At 41.3% G+C, this 15,474-nt stretch overlaps 1 protein-coding gene across 6 annotated transcripts in view; it reads left to right on the forward strand.

Moving 5' to 3' along the window:
• The window catches only part of WDR7 (WD repeat domain 7), a 150,522-nt gene that overhangs the window by 68,424 nt on the left and 66,624 nt on the right, over positions 1-15,474 (forward strand). For 4 of the 6 annotated variants that reach the window (XM_049795818.1, XM_049795817.1, XM_049795821.1 and 1 more), the window contains 2 exons: positions 10,193-10,228; positions 11,333-11,554. In XM_049795818.1, the coding sequence (XP_049651775.1) occupies positions 10,193-10,228; positions 11,333-11,554 (258 nt within the window). The remainder of the gene's footprint in view (positions 1-10,192; positions 10,229-11,332; positions 11,555-15,474) is intronic. The other 2 variants (XM_049795820.1, XM_049795822.1) reach the window with 1 other exon arrangement.

Below are 15,474 nucleotides of genomic sequence, written 5' to 3' on the forward strand. Positions count from 1 at the left end.
TTCAATAGGCCAATTGCAGCATATAATAGCTATTCAGAGGCAATTAAACTGCCTTTTTTCATGCCGGCATGTGAGCGTGCCCTTTCACAACCTTCAACTTGATTTGTGGTGATTCAAAATTAACTTAAAAGTCTTGTTTGCTGACAGCTTAAAGCTTAATTGACTGAAAGCCAAATAGAGTGTGTTCTGTATTCAGCACTGGAGCCCTCGATAAAGCCGTGTGTAAATCGCACGTGCTGAAAGGCAGCGCCGGGTCCCCCTCTGCCTGTACCAGGGTGGGAACTGCTTTGCAGGGTCGTGCATCGCACCGGCTGGGCCCTGGGGTTCCCCGGCCCTGGGGTTCCCCGGCCACGGCAGAGGGTCTTCGGCTTCTGCAGGGCTGGTGCGGTTCTGGTACTACCCCAGGGCTTCCTCCCTCCCTGCTGCCGCTTCTTGCTCCCGTCCAAACCTGCACCTGCCTTTTGAAAAGATGCTGTTTCTCCAGTTTCTAGCTGTATCAGATGAAAGCGAATCAGAAAATGAGAATTGCCTCTTGTTGCTTTCGCTGTTTGATTAAAATGATCCCATGGAAAAGTAAAGTCTACTATAGTTTAAGTAAAACTGAAGTATTAAAGAATGTTGGTCTAAAGACTCTCTAGTTTGCTAAACAAGTAACAAATAAATATTAAAATGTGTTTCACAGTATCGATGGAATTCCTTTCCATTTGGAGGCATGGGGCAGGAACTGAAATGTGTTTGTGTATCTATACTGTCATACCAGGACATACCTGGAGTGCAAAGGCTGTATGGGAAGGCTCTGGAACAGTGCTGAAAAGTACCTCCCAACGCAGGGGTTTGGGATTTTTTTTGTTGGAGGTTGGGGGGGGGGGGGGGCAGGGAGGGTAAGTTGGGGCAAAAAAATTCCTGATGAAAGTTACCCCCATCTTAGTCTAAATTCTCTCTGTTATGCTGCTAAAAGCTTTCCTTTTCCCCCGAATATTGCCATATAGAAAAACTTGCTTTGTTGTGGGGTGCTGCTCAGCACTACCTGTTGTTCTTGCGGCATGATTTACTAAGTGCAGGTTTGGTGCCTTTGCAGCTGTAGGTTCCCCCTGCCCCTCCCAGTGATGGCTGATGCAAAGCATCATAGGAGGTGCCTGCAAAGAAATATTTGACAGTGATTTTTTTGTGTTACAGAATGTTCTTAAGGATGTATTAAATCATTTCAAATTAAATAATGTCTTTAAGCAGTGGGAATGTATTTTAGTCTGTCAAAATCAGAATGGTCTTAAAAGCAAAATACCTTAAATTATCAGACATGATATGATGGATACATCACAAAAATATAATGGCACCTCACGTGTTTTCTCCTGTAAGTTCTTAAATTTCTGTTCACATGCATGTCAAATTTTAATATGTAAAAGTTAAAGAATGTGGGTTCTGATATTGCTCTATTTCTTATTGATTTCTTGGCAAATCATAGCTATCTAATTTCTTCTGCCTTCCTATTGATTTCCAATAGGAACAACATCTTTTTCATAAAGCATTAAAAAAGTTGCCATTTGGTTTCAAAATGACTATAATTTAAAATAGCTTTACTCTTGTGTTCCTTTCAATAAAATAATAATCATACTTCAGAATGTGAAGTCCAGAGTTGTACTGGTTTTATTGGAGTCTTACCTGTGTCTAGAGAGATCTGGAACTCAACAATAAATTTATTTAATTGTTTCTTATTAACAGCTTATTAAGTGCTGTTGAAAAAATAATAACATCTTATGTTTACATTTATCTGGGTTTAGTTCTGTACAAACTAGTTACTTTTAATATAAATGTTAGTAATACAGTCTTTCACTGGTCTGTAATATTTGGTTTCTCTGATGGAATTACAAGATATGTATAATTTAATCGTAGAGTTATTTAAATGCTCAGAGTTGTCATACATTTAGAAAGCTGCAAGACAGACATCACGCTGTAATTTTCATAAGGCTGCTGGGCTCCTGTGGAAATGTGCTTTTCTACATAGCAGAAGTACTCTTTGCAGCCACCATTCTAATCTGTGGCAGCTTACTGGAATTTTCTCTTCTGCTGTGCCATTTCTTTTATGACGGAATATTTCACTGTGCTGCAGCATCTGGGAACACAAAATGGGTGAGGATGCTGCTTCCTTGCAGGGCTGAGAGCAGGGAAATAGTCAAAGACAAAATGGATTCTCTGCTGTTCAGTTGGGGAAATATCAGGCACATTTTATTCAGTGTGACTTGCTGTTTTTAAAGCACTGAGTTAATGCATCAAAACTGCCCTTGTTAGAAGTGACATTAAAGTGATCACAATCAAAATTTTGAAAAGGTGTGATGAACATTTAAAATGCTTTTATTTATGATTCATTTATGTAGACGGTTATGAAGAGAAATACAGATTTCTGGAAATCGCAGCACAAAACTACATCTAAAAATTGAAATGGCAAGGTTGGGGGACAATTAGTACTTACATAAGCTGACATCTGTGGCTTTCGGGTGTGGTATGAAACAATCAAATGTCACTGGTAAAATTTATTCTCAAGTAATTAAATACTTTGGGCTATATGGCATATAATAGAATTAAATTAGTTTAAGATGATGGTTGCTTAGTCAAGCTTGTTGGTGAAAACGCATACTGAAGAAAACAGCTCGGTTTTTTGCTCGCTTTTTGAAAGCAAACAGACGTTTTCAGCACAGAGTTCACAAAGCATTGGTGAAAAAAGGAAGGTTTATTGCTAAGAGAAAACAAGTTAGCCTCTATGCCTGTATATTCCAAAGATGAAATTTATCATTGTTTTCTTTGCTTCAGGTATTCAGTAACTATTAAATCTCTTGGGTTTTTATTAGTATGTTACAGATGGACAGTGACTGACATGAGCAACCTTACTATTTGCAGTTACATAGATGAAACCAGTTTGCTGCTAGTTTCATATAGATTCGTTATAAAGTAATAATTGGCACTCAAGTCAATGTTTCCTACTGCAAAAAAAGTTGCAGTGAGGCCAGGTAAGAATCTGTAACTGTATGAAAGTAATTAATACATGTCCTCTGTCACTAGCTTTAATCTGAATGCGTGAAGCAGGCCGGGATTTAGGCGATGCTGTTTGGCTTTTCCAAGGTACAGAATGTTTTCGGCAAATCCTAAGCGTGTGGGTAAACACAGAGAGCCGTACTGCACATTTGTCTTGTTGCAAGAGAAAGCCAAGTGACTTAAACGCTCATTTGTAAAATTTTTAGGGCGTGCTTGGTGGATGAAATAGGCTTGGCAGGCTGGGAGGTGTGTGAGCGCCGTGTTCGTGGAGGAGCGGCCGTTGCCAGGCGTGCTGGACCAAGGCAGCGCGTTGTGGAGGAGCGGTGCAACCATCCCGAAGCGCTAATGAGCACGGGGGGGCTGCGCTAATGCCTAGTGGATACCGAACAAGTTCAGGCGTTGAGCTTTTTAGGAAGAATGAATGATGGCTAATGATTATTTAATGACAGATCTCTGGGCTGAAAGGCACTTAGCACTCGGTGTGTACTGCAAAGCCTATTTCTCAGAGCTTCCGACAGGTTTATTTGGTCTCACCTTGAGTAGAGCAGTGCTGTATTGATTTCATTGGTGTGGGTTTAAACACACTATTGGCTTAAAATAGCACCACCTATGCAGAGGAAAATCAGTGTCTTAACCCTTAAGGCTGCCAGTAGCTACTATGTAATGCTTTGATGGGAGGCTAACAGATTCCTGGCAGGTTTCGTTATCCTAAAAACTACCATTTTTAATTAACAAATACATTGCCATTTTTCAGTAGCACATGTTTCAGTGGAGCGTGTGGATAAACTATGGGGATTTACATGTGGACTCTAACCTCCCCGGGTGTCTGACCTGAGGTCGTCAGTGGGGTCAGACCCTTTGATCTGAGATAGGGTCTTAAATGAAAGATTTAAGGAAGAGGAACTTTTTTTTTTTCCAATTTTTTTAAATCTTCTGGTGGCTGCAATGGTCTCTTCTAAAAATAATATTCTATAGTCATCTAATAAATATTATTCACCATGAGAGGTTTTATAATTCTTCTGTCTTTTGAAGTTGCTGCAGCTGGCTACCTGCATGAAACCATATTACTGGCATCACACAGGGAATACGTTATCAAAAAGTAAACCAGAAAATGTCCTGCCTTTAATAATACAAAGCTATGTGATTTAATGATACTTAGTTATTAAACTTGTCTGTTGTAAGATGTCCTATGAAATATTAAAAAAATAAGGTTTAAATATTTCCGGTCTTTATAGTAGTAACAAAGCTCCATTATTTCAAATGCCTCGCTGTGGACACGAGAAGAAAATAGCAAGACAGGCGTTATCAAATAAATCAGCTCAGTGTGCCAACAGGGAGGAGACTTTTGGGGGCAGGAAAAACAAAACAAAGCCCCTCAAAACCAGTTCTTGTTTTTATTCCAGGGCAGTTATTTTGCTCATCCTTACCTAATTTATTTTCAAGTGGTTTTATTGAGTCCTCTTTCACTATCTAACCACATACATATCTCTTTTTAAAACATATGTACCTTATCAATGAGAATAATAGAAATGTGCAGGAAACTTTCACAAAATGCATCGGTTTCTTTCTCATGTGGCTTCCTTCCCATGTCTAATAGTTTTTAGCAGATACCTTTATAAAACACAGCAAGCAATTTAATTTAAAAATACTAATTGTTATGATGCTAAGATGCCTGTACTTCTTTTTTTGAGTAAATTTTAATTCAAACAGTGTGAATTTCAACTATATATGGATAATGCTACAGTGTATTTTGGTTTTAATCTTTTATAGTTCTCATCTCAATTATAGGAATAGTAAAAAGATTGATTACAAAATGTGTTATGTCTTAGTGAGCAAGCTACTGTTTGAAATCTGTGTTTGATTCTCCCTCTCATGTGTTTCCTGGGACAGCCCAACATGAAGTGCTATGAAAACAGCAAACATGAAAATGGTAAAAAATGCTTAATAACCATGGAAGATAAGTATTATGTTTCAGAGTTAGCAATCACAGATAATCTCTTTAACCACTGTATTGCCAGATTTCTGCATTGTGCTCAACTGACATATATTGACTGTCATGGTGGCAGTCCAGTTGGAAAATATTTTTTTAATGTGGGAGGAGAAAAAAAATTAGTTTCACAAAATATGGGAGCTTTCAGTCTGCACTCATGTAAATCTCATAAATATGTTGAAGACTATGGAATTGCTCTGGCTTAGAAGCGGTAAGGATCACAACTTCAGGATTGTGTCAGTTTTCCCTATTTGCAGATATTTTGTCACTGTCAATGAACAAAAGACCAAAAATAGAAATAAGTTGCTCCAAAGAAAAAAGCTTTCTATACTTGTCTTTGTTGTAAGTGGTAGGAGAATGAATGTATAAGATAAACCTTCACCAAGGTAGCTTTAACTTTGGCACACACTTGGCAGCACTCGGTGGCATATTTCACCTGGATACGTGTCCTTTCACAATTGTTCTTTATATGTTATTTTATCAGAAGAGGTCTTTCCGTGGTATTTAGCGCTAACTTCGGTACAAGCATTCGGAGTGCATGTCGTGACTGAGGAAATAAGGAAATACATTGTGAGAAGTTACTGTCTTGGGGGTGGGCTGACAGGGCTTTACTGGGAGAAGTTCCCGAGCTTCCCATTGGTGTTGGCACTTCCAGGCAGGAACTTAAGCTCCTGTGTAGAGGCTGTGCACGGCAGAAAGGAGTCAAAGAAAAGGTAGGTTTAGACACAGATTTATTTTTCCTTCTGTTGGACCAAATTTTCTCATGTGTGTTGCATTTACGCTCTCATAGTAGGAACAAATAATAATTAAGTAAATGTAACTTGAACTACCAGAAGTGTATTTAGCAAAGACCACTTGTAAGCAGAAGACCCGCATCCAAAACCTACGCTGTCTTTTGGGGGTTCTGGGGTGTGGTGGTGGTTCGGTTTGGGTTTTGTTGTTGCTGCTGCTGTTGTTGCTATCATGGGAAGGTGCTTAGTTTTCTTAAAAACTAAGGTGGTTATTCGCGACTAAGCCAAACTGTAGAGGTGTGAAGAGACTGTATGGAGTCACTTAATGTTTTGTAGTAACACACTGAGAGTGAGGGGTCAGGGGCTCAGTCAGGTGAGATGGGTCCAAGCCCCTGCTGCCGCCTGTCCCAGCCCAGGACATCCCTCGCCGTTTGCCCTGCTGGGCTCACGGGGACCCTTCTCTGCTGTGCCGGTGGAGGGAGCTGTGTATATAGGAATGGCTGCACTTTCAAGCAATCAAAATACTTTTAATAATGTGAGGTTAGTAATGAGTAACCACAGTTTTCATAAGGTTAGATAAAATAGATTGTTTCCTGTCTTTCTACATTTTCCTCGTGGCCACTTTCTGTTATTGTTGTTTCTTTATAATATTTTTTTTCAGTTCTGATTTATTGTGAACTCTCTGGCTTTATAAGCTTTCAGGAGGTGCTGAAATTACTGTAATTATTCATCTATGTATAATCTGAAAAACTAGAAATGTAGGCAAACCCATAGCATGGCTTTGACTGGTTTAAGAATCCTGAACAATTAAAGGTAAGGATAAGTAAGCATCTCTCATAGGCACATTTAGTATACAGTTTTCTTACATTTTTTTGCTATTTCCTTTTTAGTTCACAAGCAGAGCATTATGTAAATTTACTTACTGTAAGAAAATAGTGCAATTGACATGAAGAAATATTTTAAATTATTGACAGTCAAGATGAATCTAAGCAAAATTGCATTCTCCCCCTGTAGCTCTTGTGCATTCTTTTATCATATCCCATCTGGTACAGAAAAATGATTACAGTTGCAGATGTGAACAGTTTCAGTGGTTGTTGCCAATAAGTTCGGTCTCTACCACGTTTTGGTGTGTGTTTGCTTCCTCCCTGGCATCTGATGGAAGGACTGTGAGGATTCTCTGAATTTAACTAACTATGAAATTTTTTCAAGCCTGAAAGAGAGAGAGGAAAAAGAAAGATGGTTGGAAATCCTTATCCCAACCTGCCCAGTTACAAACCTCCCCTTCATAAATAAACAGAAAACTTGTCAGAAGAAATGTAGAGAGAGACCTGGCAGACAGGACAGAAAAGTGATGATGCTTTCCATGGAGTTCAGTTTGCAAGCTTTCATCTATAGATAGTGAATTCTGACTGCGTGCATTCAGTGCTGGGAAATAATGAGCTGTGACAAAAATTGAGAGGGCTTTGGTTGTCGGTGTTCTCTGTACCCTTAAAAAAACAGCTTGGGATGCAAGGTTTGAGTTCTCTACCACATTGGATGCAAAGTATGTTTGTGGTCTTGAGCAAATTATTTTATTCATTTCAAATATATATTTTCAAAATTTTTTATATATTAAAGGGCTTACTGCTGTCGAAAGCCTGCAGACCCTCACTCTGGTGTACCTGGCACTGTATTTGAGCTCAAATGAGGGTTCTTTCTTGGCTGTCGGAGCATATGGAAATGGGGCTACTGCAACATCTTTCCTGGGTTTTTTCACTTTAAAGAATTTTATGCACATTAAACGTTGCGACTAAATCTCAGCGATTACGCTTTCATTTAAATCGTAGGATGCAATTACAACCGTGTAATTAATTGTGTTGGGTTGTCATTCACCACGCTGTGGCTGGGTGGCTCTCCGTGTCGGTGGCCGTTTGACGGAGCAGGGCTGGGCATGGTTTTGGTGGACCGGGGCCGCCGGAGGCCACCCTTCTGTGCTCAGAACCACCGCGGCAGCACCACGGGTTCAGACGATATGTTTGATAGTAATAAATGGGTCTGGCACCTACTTCTGCGATGCTTTAATACCTAATACAACACGGGAGTACCATCAGTATGCGCCTAATAGCAGATATGAAGTATCTGGTAGCAGTCCATCTCTCATAAAACCGCCTCAGCCTTAATTCAAATCCATTGATTCCTATTCCAGTTAAACCTGGAGAACTTAATTTGTCTTTTAATCCTTTTATTGTAAGCTAGGATAAAATTAATTTTACTCAAGAACTGTGCAAAGCCAATTAATGTGATCTTTAGAGTTATTTAGTAAAGTGGTTCAAACTGTTAAATTTATCCTGACCTCATGGCTGTACTCTCTGACTGCTTTTTAAATGAAGTAATCAATATCTCACAGCCTTTTAAATAATTTAAAGTTCTGAAATATTTTACCTATATTTTAAAGACTTCATAAATATGCTTTGCGCTATCTGTAAAGCTGTCTCCTCTAAGCAGTTGTGGATGTTTAATTCCCAAAAACGGAGATATTTTGAAATATTTAATAAGGTCATTTTGTGTAAAGAAAACCCAGCTGGGTAAGCGCACGGACACGATAGGTTTCTCTTTTGGTGTGTGGATCTGGAAGTGTGTTATTTTTACAACTAAAATGTGGAACGTTTTTGTCCTTTCACCAGTGTAGCTTCTGTTTTCCACATAGAGCTATTTGAGGTTATTAATTTTCTTACTGTGATAGGGTGATCAACCGTCCTGTCAAGAAAATGGATCTGTGTGTCACCCTTTAGCATGATTAAATGGAGGCACGTCGCTGTGAGAAAATACCAAATTTTCATGAGACAAATGAAACTGTAGAAAGCACTACTTTTATAGACATTATTTCATTTTAAATTCTCCCAAATGGCTGCCAGTTTATTTGGAGGAAATCATTACAATTAATTGTGTGTTTCTGCTAGTAATTAAAAAAAAAAAAAAAAAGTAAATGCAAAAATATTTCAGGGGGTTTCCCCCCCCCCCCCCCCCCCTCCTCTGGAGGTTTTGGGGAGGGACGTTGCTGGGAGGAGGGTTGGGATTTTGTTGTTTGGGGGTTTTTTTTGATTTGGGGGTGGAGGGTGTTTGTTGGGTTGTTTGTTTTGTTTTGATGGTTTTTTTTAGTTTCTTGGGTTTGTTGTTTTGAGGTAGAAAATCCTACGCTGCAGCAGCGAGCAGGATAAAGACCATCCCGTGCCAGATTGCTAATGAAACACTCTAAGAATATTTCCCACCCTGTTCCGGTTGGAATTCATTGTTTGGTTAACAAAGAGTTATCTCCTCGACATCTGGGTGCTGGAGTCGCGGGGTCAGCGGTAGGAATTAGCTCAGCTGCGAGTCCACGCCGAGCGCACAGCACCGTGCCGCTGCAGGCCCAGGAGTTTTCCCGCTGGATCCCGTATTAATTGCAGACGAAATGCATCGTCGCGTGCTGCGCGACGGCAGCGCTCCCGGCCGGCCGCGGGACGAGGGAGGCGCGGGTTGAGACGGAGCTTGCGGACGCCCGCCGGTTCGGTGTTGGCTGCGTCAAGTTGCCACGCCAAAGTTCTGCCGAGCCGGGCCTCTAATTTGAAGGATGCTCTTGAACTCCGTCCTTGGGGACCTAATGAAGGGTTAACTTCATATTGCTGTAATCAAATGAAAGGCGGGCGGGGGAGAGGGCGCATCGTGCCGAGTGCCCCCGCGGTTTAATTTCCTACTGGAAGCAGCACATGTGTTCGCTCTTCCTTTCTTCCTCGCCTGGGAGCCGTGGCCGGCGCGGGCGGCGTGGCCGGGGTCAGCGCCTCGCCTATTGATCAGCATCCCGCCGTCCCCTGCTCCAGCATCTGCTCCGCTGCCTGCTCCCCGCGCCTGCTGCAGCACATTAGAATAGAAATCCATAACCAGAGCTGTGCTCATCCAAGCAGGGGAAGAAACTAAATTAAATGGTATAAAACAATCTTGGATCAGGAGTTTGTGCCAATTCATCTTGATCTAAGATGTCACGCCGGGCTCTGTCTGAGCACCTGGGCGAGGGGCGGCCGCGGGGAGCCGGGAGGGAGCCGCCATCAGTCATTCGCAGCGCTGCCCTTTGGCGGGGGGCACCCCGGGAAAGGGGGTGTGCTGGGCTGCCGCACACCCGTCGGCGGCCCTCGGGCGCCGGGGACAGGAGGCTGCGGCGGGGTGCAACGTGCAAACGGACCATATGCAAATGTTGATGAGAAACCGGTGTCTGCAGATGGCGCGAGTGGGATAAGCCATTGCTAAGCAATTAAAACTGTTATGTTTTTTGCTTTGGCTGTTACAGCCCGTTTTCATCCTTCTTCCTCTGAAGGCAGTTACTATTGATTTTTTTTCTTTTTTTTTTTTTCTCCCCTCCCCTACTACCATTGTTAAGCTTTCTGTTGTTTTTCTCTCCCTTTTGGCTGGCACACCGCCGTCACATCCGCAGCCTGGTTGCCTGAACGAGGATGGTCTTCTAACACAGGTTCTAAAATTTGGTTAGCTTTCTCGTAGGTAATGTTTCGTTTCCTATCGAGCCGTGTGAATGCCATTAGCAGAGAGAGATGTACAGTGTGACTCGCTAATTCACCCTTCATTAATCCACAAGCCCGATAAGTCTTGTTCAGTGCCAGGTGGTGCCTTCCGACTTCTTGGCAAAGGTTTAACAGTGGATTAAGACTCCATTATTTTTGTAGAATATACGGTAGGGCATTTCCTACTATGCCGTGAATTAGTATTATAGGTAAAAGTGAACTGTACTTGTCAGAGTAAATGAATATGGTATTTTCATTCCAGTCAATTTCTTGTAAGGTTTTGTTTCTTTACTCAAAAAAAAAAAAAAAAAAAAAAACCAAACCAAAAAATAAACCCACACTTCATCTGCTTAGTGAAATTCAAAGTCTCCGGGCTATATTAGACTAACAATGTAAATTTCAGTTTTATTTAAAACTCATAATACAGTGAGGTTTTTTCACTGTTTTTAAGAATGTTTGTTGAAATACCATATGTAACATTTTAGTGTACAAAATAGTAGTTTGGTTTAATGCATATACTGTTATGCTAAAATTTAGTAAGAATCTGAATGTGATGATGGATTCTGAAACAAAAAGGTGCTTTTGTTTAATACAAATAAGTTATCCTAAATGTCTCTCTTCTTTAAAAAAAAAAAAAAATTACAACTTGTTGTGCAAATTAAAAATTAACACGGAGCAAACCAAAAGTCACCTTTTATAAAAATTAGATAAACAGAATTCCACAGTTCTTTTAAAAACTGTGAAATGAGACAGTTTTCTGGTGGCTCTTTTTTCCCCGTGAGATCTTGACAGTTTTTGAAGGCTGCGTTTTACTGAAGACAGACCTTGCAATAGGTGGTATTTAGACTTTTATCCTGCGTTGTAGGTTTTGAGAAGTAAAATGGAATCATCTCCGCCAGCCAAAAATCCTGCTAAGGGCAGTAACTGTCCTGAAGACATGATTTAAGTTAAACAGAAACCTCTTTATTTTCTCTGGGAAACACAATGTTGTTTAGAGTATTAAAGAACAGCCCTGCTTTTGATTTTTTTGTCATATTTCTTACTTTTCATTTTAGGTTGTCTGTCTGGTCTCCCACAAATGAAAAAAATATCGACGTCCTATGAAGAGAGACGGAAGCAAGCCACAGCCATTGTCCTGCTGGGGGTGATTGGGGCAGAATTTGGAGCTGAAATCGAACCTCCAAAACTTCTCACTCGGCCACGTAGTTCCAGTCAAATTCCCGAGGGATTTGGTTTGACTAGCGGTGGATCAAATTATTCCTTGGCGAGGCACACATGTGAGTAACCCAGGATACTATTTTCCCTTGCTCTGGTGTTTGGGGCAGGGGTGTGGGGAGGAAGGGGAGTTATTTACATTTCAGTACAGACTGGTTCATTTAAAATGTCCTTCAGTGGAAAAAGTAAAGATTAGATATTTTGAACGTACGATAAGCAACACCACAATAAGAGGTTGCCAAGAAATCGGCGCTGAGCGAGCGGAACGGAGCAGTGGAGCTGGTGACTGGTCTTGGGGTTTGTAGTGGTGCTGCTGGGAGGGAGGCCCCAACCATGCTCGGCGCTTCCCGGCATTGACCAGCTCTTCTGCTGAAATTCTGACATCCTTTGTTCTCCTCCCAGTTAAACCAAAACACTTGCATTTAAGACTGCATTTATGTATGTAATTTTTTATTTTTTTTAATCTCAAAACCATTCCTTGGGCTAGTAGAGAGAAAGAGAGGAGACTGTCAGCACTACTCCTGACTGTTCCATTGATTAATCAGCACTTGGCTAGGTCTTGCTCTTGGTGGAGCAATTCCCCCCGTAACTAAGCAGTGGCAAGTTTTCTTACTTACCACACATAGGTTTTGGGGATGTGGATCAGTAGGCTACAGAAAAACATACTTGGCAATAAGGAGAGATGAGGGTGGGGGAAGCGTGCAAGGTGTCTGATGTAAAAATCAGACACAGATGAATTTAATAGAAAATGGTGGAATTCAAGGTGTGCTGTATAAAGTGTTACTTTCTGGTCCTATATCAAAATTAGTACTGCAGTGTTGCTGGAATTATCCTTAGTATGGAGAGTAAATGTGATCTTACCAGAGATAGTTACATATCTATGCGTTGACTATTCGATGTTAATAGTGCAAAATCCACTAGAAGCAAATGCAAGTACAGTGCCCTGGGTTCATGCAATTATTTTAGCCAGGTTCCTGAGCATGCTGGTATTTGTTTTATGTGGAGTCTGGCAAAAGTCCCCTTTGTCATCTCTGTAAGATCTCTGTAGCACTACAGACTCCTTGCCAGTATTGCTTGAAAAAACATCCACTCTCTGGTTAGCTTTAAAATTATTCCACAGCAGTGGATTTCTCCTCTTGCACTTGTTCAGTCTTCACCTGATGCCCAAGTCCCTTTGAGGAGAAGCGAAAAAAACAAATAATTGAAAAGCAGCATATTGTCTCAACTCAAAGCTATTACAGGGAGAGGACTGGTAGTAATGATAAAAGAGGAGGACTGTCCTTCCATTGGGAGCCCTGGTTATGTGAGCTGTGCACACGCTTACTTCCAAAGTGCACTGTTCAGTGCATCAAACCTGAAAATGATTTGGAGGAGTTGATTGTCTGGCAGAGCGGTATTCTGTCCCTTTAGCACGAGAAGTCTTGAAGGCCTTGTCTGCCACAGCATGACTGAGGACATGCTTTGTATTGGTTTCGTTACTTGTGTTTCTGCTTGCTTGTACTGGAGAGTCGTCTCGCTCCCAGGGTTTGTATTAGACAACAAAGAGTTCTGGTCAGAAAAGGTGCAAAACTCATTCTGTTTTTTTCTAAGTAATTTTTTACTCCAACTCATTTTCCTATAAAATATGCAGATAATGAGTTTCATAATGATGATAAATTTTATATTTTTGTTTTAATGAAGTGCAGGGAAAGCACTGCCTTTTTAGTTACACAGTAATGTAATACTATAACAATAATAGATAAATACAGCTTTGTTACTGTACTAATAGATTAAACATATTGTAGACTATTCCCTTCTGCTGAGGACTGCTAGCATGGGATGGTTTGCACCCATGCTGATAAATTCACTTAGCCTCCAGAAAAGGTGGTGGTGTGCACCTCCAGAAAAGGTGGGGAATGGTCCGTTGCCTGTGCAGCCCCGAGCCGTGCCCAGGAGTTGCGTGGGAGGGTGTTAGCTGGCACACAACAGCACTGAGCTAGCAGGCATTTCAACTGAATTGTAGAAGAACATGTTCAGAAGCTCAGGAACATCGTGGAGCACCGCCTAAGACACTGGTGTAGGCACAGCCTCCATCTTCCACACGGTAGGTGGCTGAAATCCATCTTCCATGAAGCGTGGTGCTTCTTCCACTGATTTATTTTTTTTTTTTGGAAGGCAAAGCAAAGGCTGGTTGAGAGAGCACACATGCAACACAGCGCTCGCATCTGCATCATGTGCAAGTCCTGGTTGTGACAGTGTGGAAATGCAGGGTTGGCTATGCAGCACTTCACAAACCAAGTTGTATATCTGAGAATCCTAGAGAAAGGTCTGTCATTTTTTTCAGCTGACATCTTCATACAACTCATTTGTAGATCCACTGCTTTAGTAAACAGGACTATTCTGTCAGCCCTTTGCAAACTGAAACAGAAAGTCTGACAGTTCTCTGCTTCCTCTTCTTTTACAGTTTCTGGCACATATACGGAACTCTGCTTTAAATACTTGTTTGGTGTTTTTTTTAAACTGGGGTTATGGGGGGGTATTTTGTGTCTTTGTTTTCTCATGTTTCTGCGTTGTTGCCCATTTTAAGTTTCTAAGCTATTTGTCTCTTCAAAAGCTATCAGGAAATGAAAGGATGGAGGAGACTTTCCCATGTCTCTGAACGAGCCAGCACAAGGGATTGTCTGTCCTCAGGTGGACAAAACAGGTTCTTCTCTGTTTTTCTGTTACAGTGCAAGGCTGAGTCAGGCTTCTTATCTTTCCAGACTGATACCTGGGCACAGAGTCAAAATAAGCTTTATTTGTCTTTTAGTGTTTCCTGAAATAAGAGCATGCTGACATCTTTATTAGACTCTAAGAAGTGCAGAGTGCTCTCTGGGTTGTTTGGAAGCTGTTGGCAATGCAGACATGAGCTTTGTCTTCTCCAGTGTCCTAGTGGCACATTCTACAAGTGAAGTCGGTTTCGTTTATGCTATACTTCCAAAAGGCTATTGAGCCTAACTTTGCCTAATCTCCATGGAAAAGAAGTCAGATCATTTCCATCAACAGTGCCTTATCTTTGCCATTCTTACAGCTGTACAGGTCTGATGTGAGCCTGTAGCCGATGGTGTTGCTTTGTCAGAAGCATGGCTGAGGCACTTCTTTGATCCGCACAAGTTCTTTCCTCCAGTGTCTTTGTTTATCTATTTGCGTGTTATTTTTGTTACATTAAGCTTAGCAGAGTTATGAACTCCAGCTTTGAACGCCTATTAATCATACTCTCAGAAACACTGCACAACTGTCTGGCTGACTGATAGGCTGAAATTCAGTCTTTAATGTAGATGAAGCTTGACACGTTAAATGCTGAAAATTTAGATCAAGGCTGTAAAGTAATATCTGAAATAGGTGAAGAGCCAGAGGAGGATCAGGAGTAAAGACTAGTTGGAGGGAGAAAATACAGGAAATACTAGGTTACACTTTTGGTTGATGATGGCATCAGCAGTAAACTTGATCTTCATTTTACATACAGCCTGTACTATAAAAATTGGATCTAAGTCAGTATTGCTGTCTTGCTTGTGTGACCTGCCCTGAACCCACAGTACAATGTCGCATTTCCACAGAGGTGAGAGGATGCTATTTTCTCAGATATTTTGCTCAAGTAAAGCATGATATGCCAGTACCTCTGACAGCAGGTATGGTATTCGGAACAGGTTTGTTATGAAGCATTTCCACCATACCCATCTGGAACACGTCTCACCTAGAGCAGGTTCTTCGGATAGCAGTGAAATAGAAGGGTGTCAGCGTGAAGCCCCAGGCTGACGTTTGCTGTTGGAGGTCCGCTCCAGTCTTGTGTGAGCCTAGTCCCCAGCGCACCTGTGAGGGGATTGTACTGCAGCAAGGTGCCCCCAAAGGGGGACAGGATAGGTGAAGACTTGCTGAAAATGGAAATATTGCTTGCCAGGAAACGCTGTTCTCATGATGTTTTTTTTCTTTATGTGATCATGCTTCTTAAAATCCTTACACCACA

Source organism: Accipiter gentilis, chromosome Z, assembly GCF_929443795.1.
Source record: "Accipiter gentilis chromosome Z, bAccGen1.1, whole genome shotgun sequence".
Taxonomy (NCBI): domain Eukaryota; kingdom Metazoa; phylum Chordata; class Aves; order Accipitriformes; family Accipitridae; genus Astur; species Astur gentilis.